The sequence below is a fragment of the Penicillium canescens genome, assembly GCF_028828765.1.
Source record: "Penicillium canescens strain IBT 15451 chromosome Unknown utg000005l_segment0_segment0, whole genome shotgun sequence".
Taxonomy (NCBI): domain Eukaryota; kingdom Fungi; phylum Ascomycota; class Eurotiomycetes; order Eurotiales; family Aspergillaceae; genus Penicillium; species Penicillium canescens.
This window is the reverse complement of record NW_026703967.1, coordinates 1232148-1244815: the sequence shown is the minus strand read 5'-3', so window position 1 is coordinate 1244815 and position 12668 is coordinate 1232148. Positions and strand designations below refer to the sequence as shown.

General features: G+C 47.9%; 3 protein-coding genes across 3 annotated transcripts; 2 read left to right on the top strand and 1 right to left on the bottom strand.

The window, feature by feature from the left end:
- Window positions 1-2359: 2359 nt before the first annotated feature.
- Window positions 2360-3832, bottom strand: N7446_008056 (flavin monoamine oxidase family protein; the record flags this gene model as incomplete). Its single annotated transcript, XM_058516801.1, has 2 exons — window positions 2360-3147; window positions 3202-3832. 2 exons carry the CDS (start codon window positions 3830-3832, stop codon window positions 2360-2362), a joined length of 1419 nt encoding a protein of 472 aa, XP_058370447.1.
- Window positions 3833-5099: 1267 nt separating this feature from the next.
- N7446_008055 (uncharacterized protein) lies at window positions 5100-8430 on the top strand (the record flags this gene model as incomplete). Its single annotated transcript, XM_058516800.1, has 4 exons — window positions 5100-5312; window positions 5449-5710; window positions 5762-7983; window positions 8038-8430. The coding sequence occupies 4 exons, from the start codon at window positions 5100-5102 to the stop codon at window positions 8428-8430; spliced, it is 3090 nt and encodes a 1029-aa protein (XP_058370446.1).
- Window positions 8431-9936: 1506 nt separating this feature from the next.
- On the top strand, window positions 9937-11805 carry N7446_008054 (uncharacterized protein; the record flags this gene model as incomplete). Its single annotated transcript, XM_058516799.1, has 1 exon — window positions 9937-11805. One exon carries the CDS (start codon window positions 9937-9939, stop codon window positions 11803-11805), a length of 1869 nt encoding a protein of 622 aa, XP_058370445.1.
- Window positions 11806-12668: the final 863 nt, after the last annotated feature.

The window sequence follows — 12668 nt, the reverse complement described above, 5'->3', positions numbered from 1 at the left end:
CTTGACCAGTTTGCTTGCGGGATACATGCGGGGACTCCATAAGTCTCCATAGGCGCGTGGAGACGATCTATGATCCTCGGTTTCTTTGCAAGGTTCGGCCATGAATGCCGATGTTTTGCCCAGCTTTGGTCAAGGGCAGGGAATATGAATCCGAGACTTGGGCGTAGTCCTCCCTCTAGTCTATTAAGTCCCGGAAACATCCCGCGTATTTGTCCATAATACGGGTATACGTTCTGCCCGTACGGTATCTCGTCTAAATCGCCCGCAACTTGGCAGCAAGGGTAAGAGCGCCTCCCTGGAATCCTAATGGCGAATAACGGCTACGTTGTGAAAAGGTTTTGCGTTCGAGTTGAACATCACGTATCATTTTATTTTCTAAAAAGAAAAAAAAACCATAATGTACTGGCCTAAAGTGTACTCTGTAGTGGATAGGAAGAGGACCCGAGCTCTTCTTGGTATGCCAGCCTCCCTCGTTTGTGGATCTAGGCCCTGATTCCCATAACCCTTGGAACATTCTTCGCAGCTGCACCGCCCGTTCAATGCCCTCTTTTCTGCCAGCACTTATTGCGCTAGCAGCCTCGCCGGCTCACAATACTAGAGGTCTTGTTCGCCCCCACGAGGCGCATGTTCTCGTCGAAATTAGGCTATCCATCCCGCCGAGTCCGGGTGGAGCCAAGCCTGTATTCGTTGAGATCACGTGACCTAATTTGCCACGTGATGGATGGTCGTGAGAGTAGTCCTCGAGGGGTTGGAGCTTCTCTCCTTCCCCGTCCGTCTCTCAAGCAATAAACTTACGTTATTGCTTGTTTCTTTCTCCTCTGTCAAGAGTATTGTTATTACCCCATCTTCAATCTATTCAAACAATAACCGAGCGACTGTAGGCCGAAACTTTAAATTTTAGAGTTCCGGTCACCTATGTCCGAAAGTCGAAGAGACTCCAGGTACCCTTCTATTTCAGCAATTTCCTTACAGGGCGTTATTTTCGTCAGGCTCATACGTGGATGGCGTGGTGGATAAGGATTGGTAGATGTAAGGACACGTTTTAAGGTGCCATGTAAACCCTCAATCATGCCGGCCCCATGATCCAATCGGTCGCAATATATGATTAAAGCTATGTTCATCCCCGCGGCATCACCGAGGGGGTCACTAGGTTGAAGAAAGAGACGAACTGCGCTGCTAGGTTTTGAGCAGGTATTTAAGGGTAGAATACGGGACTGGAAAGCCGAGAAGGATAATTTGTGAAACAGAGATCGGATTGAAGTAGCGTCCGAAAACAAAGGACTTTTCCATGCGAGGAAGCAAAGTCTGCATGGTGTGGCGCACGGCGGACTGGGCGTGTCTTCCTAGCCCAGAGCCATCCAGTGCAGTTCTCTATCGTAAGCCCAAACATTAGCAAGGTCTTAGAAGTTTAACGAATGACCACACACTAGAAAGTTTTCGACAGTAATTCCCTTGTGCTGAATGTGCGTAAAGCCATCGTTTGAGCGTCTTTTCTGCCTCGCTAAGATGCATTTAACCCGACACGTACAGCCATTTTGTGTCCAGATCACCCGGCTCCGTTGGTCCTCGGTCGGCGGCGACGAGCACAGGGCGCTCTCTTGTTTCAAATGGGAGTTCATATTTCTTAAACTATCCACATTTCCGGGTTTGGCAAGCATTATTTAACTCAATACACATAGACGCGGGGGTAGGACTGAACCAGATCGGCCCCTCTGCGTGGCGCGCCGGGCCACTTCCAGAATGAGGGCCATAAACTCAGGTGAAATCCATTGTTTCACAATATAATAGCTTCGGTCCTAAAATATCAATTGTCACTATCGAGATGCCCCAGGGAGGGGGAGGGGAGCTGTAAAATAAACATACTAGAGAAAGCCTCCACGGAATGGAAAAGGAGTCCAGAGTATCGTCCAACTGAGGACACGAGGGGATATTGACATGATTCTTGTGCAGAGGGCGTGCCTTTACTGGCGAAGGACTCTCTGGATCTGCGCAGGATGGAAGCCAGCCGCGGCGAACTCAACCTCAACAGTCGCTGATAACGATTTGCTTTCGTCCATGGTTGATCAAAATCGTCGTAGAATATGTAGAGGGGAAGGAAATGGCAAATAAGAAATAAGACACCACCTAGTTGGTTAGTACCCGCTACCCATGAGCCCCCTTATGCAGTGTTCTTTTAAAATAGGCTATAGCGCGGCACGGGTGGATAAGGCCGCTTGGCAAGCGTGATCTACATAGGGGGCATTTATAGTTGCCTTTCGAGACGCCACTTAGATTATTATTGAAGTACATACATAAGTTTCATCCTCTATCTCCAACAGACACAGAACGAAAGTGATTTGTAAATGTAAATAGTTCAATGTTAAAGCTTTGCTTCGCAAAAATTACCCTTGAGTAATTCTTTCACGGTTGTGCCCGCTGAATCAACCGCACCAACAATCCATGCATGATGACGACTCAGGTGCTCCCCAGCAAAAGAAATATTACCCTCGGGCCGGGATGATTCCTCCGAGAACCTCGTGAACTGGCCGGGAAGGTACATGCAGCCACCCGTTGACGGATGGGAGCCCCAATAAATATCATGTGCTTCGATGAATTCCTCAAAAACATCTAAGCCTCCATTCAGCTTGCCAAAGAACGTGGCTAGGTCGTGCAGTGCCAATTCAACGCGTTTCTCGAATGGGAGAGTGCTCCATCGTGTGGCGTCTGTCATCCATGAGTATACGAGCAAAACGCCAGACACATTGGATCCCACGTCGTTGGATGGATAGACCACCCATCGTATACGAAGGTCAGTCGTACTCTGGCCCCCAAAACAGGGCCTGGAAGACTTTTCCCAGAAGCGAGTTCGAAAGTGAAGGCCCATCTTATAAAGTGGTTCGTAGTAGGTCGCACGGATTGCCTGCTCCTTGGCGAAACTCCAGCGGGGTCGCTCCAGCAGGATGTTGAGCGAGCACAGAGGTATTGCCATAATCACCTTGTCAAACGACATGGTTCTAGGTGAGAACCCACCGATAGAAAGGCTTACTTTGCCGTTTGGGTCATTGTGAATCCCTTTAACTGGCGCATTCATATGGATGTTTTGCACTCCAACAAGGTTAGCGATAGCATTAATCAGCCGTGACATGCCACCTTCAATTGTAACCCATTCTAATTTTCAAATAACTCAGTACGGGGATTGCAAGCTAATGGAAGCATACTGACCTTTTGTGCCAAAGTCCATATATTGGAGAATGACTTCCGTGAAGCTCAGGTCGTACTGACATGTCTGGCTCGTCATCATCTCCACAAAGTCGATCACTGCGTGTGGCCACTGGTGAATTTGTCGCAAATACTGGCGAAAGGACCATTCGTCGTATTGCAACACCTTCGCAAACCCATAGTCAAAGTCGCTCGTTAAAAGGGAGATCCACTCTCCAACCACGCCCCGTAGAAGATCGTGCGCGCTCTGGTGACAGTATTCTTCTGGCAGGCCGAGTTCTGCAGCTAGATTCATGTCGTTGGTTTGTCTCTTCTTTCCACGAACAAATGCTACATTGTTCTCATGTGCCATGATATAAGGAATCCACCGAATCTTCATTTCACTGGGGTTATGGTCATTCAAATATCTCACAAGGTCGAAAACAGAATTGTGCATCGAAGTACATGGAATCCGCATAGCCCCAGCCTCAAAGTATGGATCCTTATTAAGCCCACAGGGTGGAAAATGAAACGTATAGATGCGGCCACCTAGGCGCTCGGTTGCTTCCAGCAGGGTCACTGAAAGCCCTTTTCTAAGAAGCATCAGAGCCGAGTAAAGCCCGGAGATTCCTCCGCCGACGACACCTATATGCATTGAGAAATTAAGTGTGGGAAGAACTAACACACACACTCGAGTAACAAATAGGTGGGGCGTAGACAAACAATGTCCCATTGAACTTTAGTCAAACTGAAATTCGGTCCGGAAGGGAGCCAGCCCTAGATCAATTGTAAAGGACCACTCATCAACCCCCTGCAACTAAATTAATTAATACACCGCCTTCTTAGTAGCAATTTATATAATGTTACGGGTCTTAAATGCGCTATTTTTTAGGAACTTTAATAGCATTTATCAAATTCGTATAGCACTCCTTTGCCTCAATAACTGCCTGCCCTCTCTCACTAATGTTAAAAGCAGGCTATCAAAGTAATCCTGATCCATTCTAACCCACACTTACTTAGTTAATTATCGAAATATTCACTAATCTCGTAATAGGTTCTTCCAAAGATTCGAGGTGTGGATCGAGCCGATTCCTTATGTTTTTAAGTTTTGCCCACGCATTTTAGGTGCAGCTCAGTTCAGGCAAATAGGTCAATCCATCCTAGAAAAGCTACTTACCAAATGTAACTTATGGTTCAAATATGTGCTACCCAATACCCATTATTTGATATTCCTAACAAACTCTACTTGTTTAAAGTACATCGGACTATATTAGTTATAATACTTTCTCCCAATTTCAATTTTTCATTTGTGCCTTTTCCATTACTTCTAGTCCCAGACACGTTCAGATCTCCATACAGCAGTGTGTGATTTTACATCGAAGCACTTCACTCAAACTGAACCATAATTTGTCTTTACGGTAGCACTTCAATCACGGAGACAGCTCTGTTAGAGGCATGTAGATACAGGTTGAGGCGGTGACTCGTAACTCAAGCAGGGTGGGTGCCCCTTACTGACCTAGGTAACTCGGTGTGCAGATAGTGATAAATTGGCCGCTGATTTGGGCAAACTCGGTGCAAGGGGTTTGCTATGCTGTCAAAGTCTAAGGCATACTTGCATTAAAGTACATCATCTGCAGAGTTACTCCTTCTGGCCAATGTTGATTTCCACTCCCGTACCATTAACTATATCACATTTGATATATCGCACGGAGATGTTCGGTGATATGTAAGTACATGCTAATTACCAGACCGCTTGTCCAAGGTGTTCATCGCCTGCTTTAGTTCTATCGTATTGTGAACACAGGGAATCGGCAAATATAGGGGTTGAACTGAGAATCTATAAATACCCATGATTCTCATGTTTTATAATTCAGATTGCTCACTTTTAAATTTTACAAAATCAGAACACTGAGAATACAAATATGACCTTTCTCCCCAAGGTTCGGGGAGTATTGCTCCCACGAGCCGTTGACGACTTGGCATTGACTAGTGCCAGCGGCATCTTCTGTGTGCATCCAATTTCCTCTGATATTTCCGAAGGTTGGCAGAGTATCACTTTCAAGAGACTTGCTGGTGCTGTTAATGGACTAGCATGGTGGATTGAAAAGAACATTGGACAAAGCAAGAGCTTTGAAGTCTTGGCTTATATTGGTGCCAATGATATCCGCTATGCAATTTTTTTCTGGCCTGCCTAAAGACTGGACACGTGGTGAGTGTGAAAGATAACCCTAAGAGTGATTAAAAGGGCGAACCATCTCATAAACTGGCTAGGCATTCTTCCCATCTCCACGGAATACGAAAGAGGCAACATGGGGCTTGCTTAATGATACGGCTTGCTCCAAGCTCATTTTCAGCCCTGAGCGCAGAAAAGAAGCTACTGATATCGTGGCAGGGAGAGCTGGCATGAAGATGTGGGAAATTCAACCCTTGTGGGAGCTGTTGCATAGCGAAGCCACACGGTTTCCATTTGAGAAGGAGTTTGAGGATGCCGAGCACGACACAGCTATGATTATCCATAGCTCAGGCACAACAGGTAAGCTTATTTAGTCGTCAAAGTTGCGAGACACCCGCTAATGCCCGATAGGCACGCCAAAGCAAGTACCTCTAACCAACGGGTATGTTTCGGTTCTCAACAATATTGCGAACCTACCCACTCCCCCGGGTAGAACCAATATAATGCCTGGTTCAGTCGGAGGTGGAGGTTCAATTCTCTCTATGAGCCCATTCTATCATATGATGGGACTGTACATGTTCACTGAATCGATCTTCCACGCGACGCCATTTATTCAGTTCCCGGACAGACCGATGACTACCGATTTGTTCTGCCAAGTTGTCAAAGCCACTCGGCCAGTTAACGCAATGCTTCCTCCATCGATCATCGAGGAACTCAGCTCATCTGAAGCAGGCCTCAAGTCGTTGCAGCAACTTCGAACTGTTATCTTCAGTGGAGCCCCGCTATCGTCAACTGTCGGGAGTAGACTAGCGAGCAAAATCCAGCTTCGTTCTTTCCTTGGCTCTAGTGAGGCCGGTGTGATCCCGGCCCTTGTACCAACCGAAGATCGAGAATGGGAGTATTTTGAATGGAACCCAGCCTATGGTGCTCAGATGATACCGGTTGCGATAGGGCTATACGAACTCATGATCTGTCGGCCAGGAGATGGCAACCGTGACCTCCATGGAATTTTTCACGTGTTCCCTGATCGTTACAACTACAATACCAACGATGTCTTCAGCCCACACCCCACCAAGCCTGGCCTCTGGAGGTTCCAGGGACGCCTCGATGATGTTCTTGTGCTCAGTAATGGCGAGAAGTTCAATCCAACTTTGATGGAGAAGACTATCGAGGGCCACGAATTTGTTTCGAGGGCGATCGTTGTTGGCCACGGGAGATTCCAAGCCGCGCTGCTTGTCGAACCACGATGGGACCAGCTAGGAGAAACCCTGGAAAGTTCTATTATCGATAAAATATGGCCAGTTGTGGAAAAGGCTAACCGTCTCGCTCCGGGCCATGGGAAGATATTTCGGTCGAAAGTCGGCCTGGCTTCCAAAGCCAAACAATTCAAGACGTCACCCAAGGGCTCAATCTCACGTCGAAAAATTATCGCCGATTATGCCCAAGAGATTGACGAGCTTTACGCGCGTCCAGATATGGAGATCGTTGGAGCATTGCCCAGCAATGCTTCTCTCATGGACTTCTCGGACTACATTCGACAGGTTCTGTCTTCTCTTCTCCATCGAGACGACATTTCGGACACGGTCGATCTCTCGTTACAAGGGCTGGATTCCCTCCAGTCTCTTCGTCTCGTAAAGATTTTGCAAGGCGCACTACGTTCACACAACCCAGCTAGCCATTTCGAAGCGATTACTAGTCAGCGGCTGTATTCGTATCACAATGTTGTCGAGCTTTCGAACTTTATGTATTCATTGGCAACCGGCAGCGACGTAGGCGCCGAAACTGGCCCAGTCCTTGACCAGGCACGGTCAAATAAGTTCTCTGCCTCTGTCAAAAGGTTCACAGCGAGCTTTCCCGAAACCCTATCTCAAAACATGAATGGAACCACGACTAAAGGCCCTTACGAAGGGCAAACAGTGCTTTTGACAGGCTCCACGGGCTGGTTAGGCACATACCTACTGAGCGGGCTTCTAGGAGATCCTGAAATACACCAAATTATCTGCTTGAACAGGTCAGAAGACGCATTGTTAAAACAACGCAAAAGTTTCGAAGAAAAAGGCCTCTACATTACGCCGTCTGCCTGGTCAAAAGTCAGATTTCTTCGGTTCCAGTTAGGCTATGAGCATCTCGGCCTTGCTACGGCATTGTACGACGAGCTAAAGCAGTCGGTTGATACTATATTCCACTGTGCATGGAATGTGAACTTCAACCGGAGTCTAGCAGACTTTGAAGAGGTTGAGATCAAGGGACTTTCTCAGCTTCTTGCTCTTGGTATAGAATGTCGACATCAAACCAATTTCCATTTTATCTCATCAATATCAACCGTTGGAAGATGGGGCGCGAAGTATGATCTAGACGTCGCGGTACCGGAAACTATTGTTGAAGATGCTGCTTTAGTTCCATACCAAGGATACGCAGAGGCGAAACATGTCGCCGAGCGGGTCTGCGCCGCAGCATCGTCACGTTCGGGCCTCCATGTCACCATTTACAGGGTTGGGCAACTTGGAGGTCCCACCACAGAGAAAGGTGTATGGAATAAGGAGGAGTGGCTACCATCACTCATCGCAACGGCGAAAACGATCGGACAGATCCCGCGAACCCTTGGACAGGTGCCAATCAATTGGATCCCAGTGGTATATATACCAACTTACTCCTTGGTGGGGAATGAGCTTACGCATAAATAACAGGATACACTCACGAAAATTGTTCTTGAAATCGCCGATTCGCGCAAGGCGGACCAATCCCAAACAGGTGCAGCATTGTTTAATCTTGTCAACCCTACAGTGATACCCTGGGAATCGCTCGTCCCGACAATTCAAAAGCGATTCCAAGTGGATACAGTCGACGACAACACTTGGCTCGCAAGCCTTGACGCCATTGAAGACCTATCCGAATCAGATATTGAGAATAAGCCAGCATTGAAGATACTAGATGTCTATAGACGTCTGTTTGCTACAAATACATACCCCAAATTTGGCATTCGGACAGACAAGGGTCAGGAAGCTAGCAGTTCCATGCGCCACCTCGGGCCTGTGAACGAACATTTGATGAATCTCTGGTTGGATCAATGGGGACTTTGACCGTGGGCTTGAATCTTGACTGCTGTCCTCGTCTTCGAAAGAGAGGTGATCCCAGCCTTGAAACTCAATAGCAGCGCTGGTACTGCGTAATCTGTCGATGTGATGTTTGAATAAGTTCATTCATTTAATTTAGCTTTTCCTTGCCACAGCTATAAAATTGTTTTGAAAGAATCGCGTTCTTATTTTTCGAGCTGGGAACCGGGAGAAAGAAGAAAAAGGAACTGAACTTCATTCTTTGTGAAGCAAAAGGCTGTTATAGGCCTGGATACAAGGTAAGAAGGGTTTCTATATGCTCCTACGTAGCAGATTTCCTCTGTCACGTCTTGGCTTTTCCTTTCCGCTTTAGTGCTTAGGCCTTGCCGCTTTTTGCTCAATGATTAAAACTGAATATGGCTCTGAGTGCCCTGATCCGCTCACCTGAGCGGTGTATAAGTATATAAGCATACGGACCTGCTCATTGGGTATACTCTGATCGCCACCTGAGCGATCTGGTCCGCTCGGTGAGTTTTCGACTTCAAGTAGCTACGACGATAATAATATATATCTCTCATAGAGTTAAATAACCGCCTAATACGTACTCTAGACTTCGTTTTATATAAGTACGGCTTTGGAGCCCATCTGCTGCTTGTCAGACAGAGGCCAGCCCTCACGGGGGTCCTGGCGAATATCATTGTCGAGACGTTCTGCATGGGCTAATGACGACGCTGTTGTTGTATGCCAATGGTGCAAGAGTTCGAGGGGTAGGAGGGGTAGGCAGGGGCTTTCCCCAAATCTGAAGCGAGGTCATTGGATTTAATCTCTGCTAAGCCCATGTATGGCCTGTTCGGTGGTGCAATATCCCGAAAGGCGCGGGGAAGCTCTTTTCTGACAGAGCCACAGCAGGGGCTGGACAGTCTAAGACTATCGTAAATGCACACTAGACTGAGTTGCAACTTATGCCAGGTTTATTTCAGGACGGTGATTCCTCAGATCGCAATCAGGGCCACATACGTGGCAAAAGCAAAGCCCGATTTGCGGGGCCCCGGAATAAGCGCCAAGGATTTCACCCCAGTGGTTCGGATAAGTCACACACCGACAATCCACGCTTACTGATTTGGGAAAGCCCTAGGTCGACAATGGACTTGTGTCCTCGGTTGTTCAGACGTCTCGGTTGTTCAGACATGTTTTCATTCATTTGTGCTTACATTCGTTCGGACTAAATGATACCGGGTTACTGCTGTCATGTGATATCGGGTGAAATGCACCGAAGCCGTACAGTTTCCAGATCCTCAGGTGTCAGGGCAGGCTCTCAGGGCAGATAATATGAGATCTATGAAGCGATCCGCTGTCTTCCGATCGTACCCTTTACCTCAATTGGTATAGTTCACGAGCAAAGTCGTTGACTGAAGAAACTTTCATCAAGATCCTTTCACGGGGAATCGATAATTTCACGCAGTAGCGAAGTTCCTTAAATTCTCGGCTCCCGCAGGGCTCTCAGTAGTATGAATTTCATTAGTAGACATCAGGATGCCGTTTTCTCCGTTTTTGCTAGCTGCCTTGAGCCTCCTCCCGCCAATTCATGCCTCGCCCTCCCCACCGGTCCCCGAACCCATTCAAGTGGTCGAGCTACCTTTACCCCCTGTCATTTCCAGCAGGGCTGAGGGTGCCTGTACGGCAGCCATCAACCCGCGTCGGACCGGATGTATCCATCAAGTCTTTGACGAGTTTCAAGCGGGCGATTTTACACCGGACGGCAATCATGTCATCGTCAATATCGAATTTGTTGGCGCTCCTGCTGCCCCAGACCCGGCAAGCATCTACTCAGGTGAACAAGTGATACTTATCAAGGCGGATGGCAAGACATTTCCCAACGGAGATACGTGGAAGTGCCTAAGCTGCGGAGTTCCTGCTAGCAATGCACAGTCACTGGATCCCGAGAGAGACTATCCTCATGTCGCCCAAAATGGGAAACAGGCCCTTTGGGGCCACAATATACTCGACTGCGGCGACGCACCTCTTGCCAGCAGCCAATGCACACCGAATAAAACCCATATCTATCCCATCCACTGGCCGACATCAGTCGACGGCTCTGGCAGAGGTGGTATCCCTAGAGAAATGCGTCTCCATCCCGATGACATCCATATGGGTTGGAGCTCATTTACAACAAATGGTGGACAATATACGTATTTCGGTCGACTCCAATTCAATCGGAATCCCACGACAGGGTTGCCCCTTGCACCACGATATGATCTAGTGGACGTGGACATTCTCATTCAGCCAAACGGTCCGGCCCCTATTATGGCCAACGGAACCGAGCTTCATTTGCATGACAATGCTATATCTGTCGGAGAGTTGCGCGGTTTCAGCGGGGCTGGCGACGAGATCCTCTACATTGGGTCACCGCGGGAAGCCAATAACATCGACGTCTTTGCTGTTCACATCATTACCGGGGCTGTCCGTCGCCTGACGAGCCATCCCGAATATATCGATCCGATGGCCTTTTCTCACGACAACAATTGGTTCGTCGGTATGGACACCCGTGGCTCTAACCGTCAGATGTGGATGGCCGGCATGCGGTATATCCCACCCTTGATCGACCTTGTTACGGTAACAGCAGCCTCATCTACTCGTAACAATGGCCCCCGCCGTTTCTTCCAGCCTATATTGATCGACCGTTATGGTGACCGTGGTGATTATTTCGGTCAACGAGTTAACGCAGCCGGGGACGGCAGCAACGGTAGTATAAACGATCCTAACTGGAATGGGCGAGCAGATCCCGCATTCTCTCCTGATAGCACCCATATCGTTTATTGGCAGGCACTGGTCGTCTCTCCTGCTTGTGGGGGTGCGAACCCTCTGCCTTGCCCTGTTTCAACTGCGCCTGGGGGTCGAACATACCGTGTCATGCTAGCCTGTCTCACCAAACGCCGCCCTCGGCAACCTGCTCCCATTTTTAAAATTCCAGGCAGAATTCCCTGGGCGACTCCATTCCCTCCCGGTGCTTCGATTCCTACTGAGTATACTTTGCCGGCAGGTAACTACTCGCTCCACGGGAAGGTCCACGGAGTGGCGCACACGAGCATCACCTCCGACCCGACCTATGGTGGACACCAGACTGTCTCGGTTGAGTATGAAAATTATTCGGACGAAAATGGTTATTCCATTAATGGAACCGAGTCTGTCACCCTCACCAGAACACCGTCGCGGCCTTGGCTGAGCAAGCTTGAATGGTATTCAGACCTGTACGAGATTGGAGTTGTTACAGCAACCAAGAAGACTGGACCTGGTGGATTCAATTTGACCATCGATGCTCAGGCAAACATCTTTGAAGCAGATGGTACATTGACTACTACTATAGACGGCGTTGTATATAAGCAGCCTGCAAATGGCACTTGATGGCCTGGCGATCTACCCTTATGGAGCTATAAATCAATGGAATGACGTTATGTACATAATCATCTATCCTGAAACAGCCTTCAGTTAGCCCCTATAGCAAATTATGCGAACCATATGTTCTCTCTTCTCATATTTGAACCCCGACAATGCTGATTGTCCAACAACCCTCCATGGACGTGTTATTAGCCATTGAATGTCATATTAGCGTGGATAGATAACTGCCGCTTCTCTGACTACCACTTCTCTGATACTACACAACCACTGTCTCCTTGTCCCATGCGACCGGATATGTAAACTCCAGAGATCAAACATGAATATTCAGGCGTGAGAATATACTATGCCTGCATCTCAGAATCTCTCCATCTGATGCGCGATAGTAGAATTGACAAAGAGCTCAGATTCTTCCGATCTGCATGTGTTATACGAGAATCTGTATCCAAAAAATATTGGGCCTTGTTATCTAAAACAGATATCAATTTCTTCATTCTGAAATCAATACCCTACACGCTGACTATTATCATGCCTAGGACGGGTCTTGGCTCTGTCTGATATACGATTCCTGGTACCTGGAAGAGAAAACTCGGTTCCTTCAAAACTTGGCCTGTTCGCGGTCCTTTAGGTATGTTTTTCCAAGTCTAGCCAGGTACTGGACAAGGTAGTTTTGGTCTAGCAAAATCTGAATCTACCCGCCGGGAAATACTCCTTAGGGTTGTCCATGGTATCTCTCCATGGCTGAAACACGCAGAAAAAAGAGCTCCACGCTTTCAAGGTAGCACTTATCATTTGTGTACATCAAACAGCTGCTTACCGATGGATTTGGACAGAATATCGACCGTATCGACCATAGATGGGGTTAAGTTGCA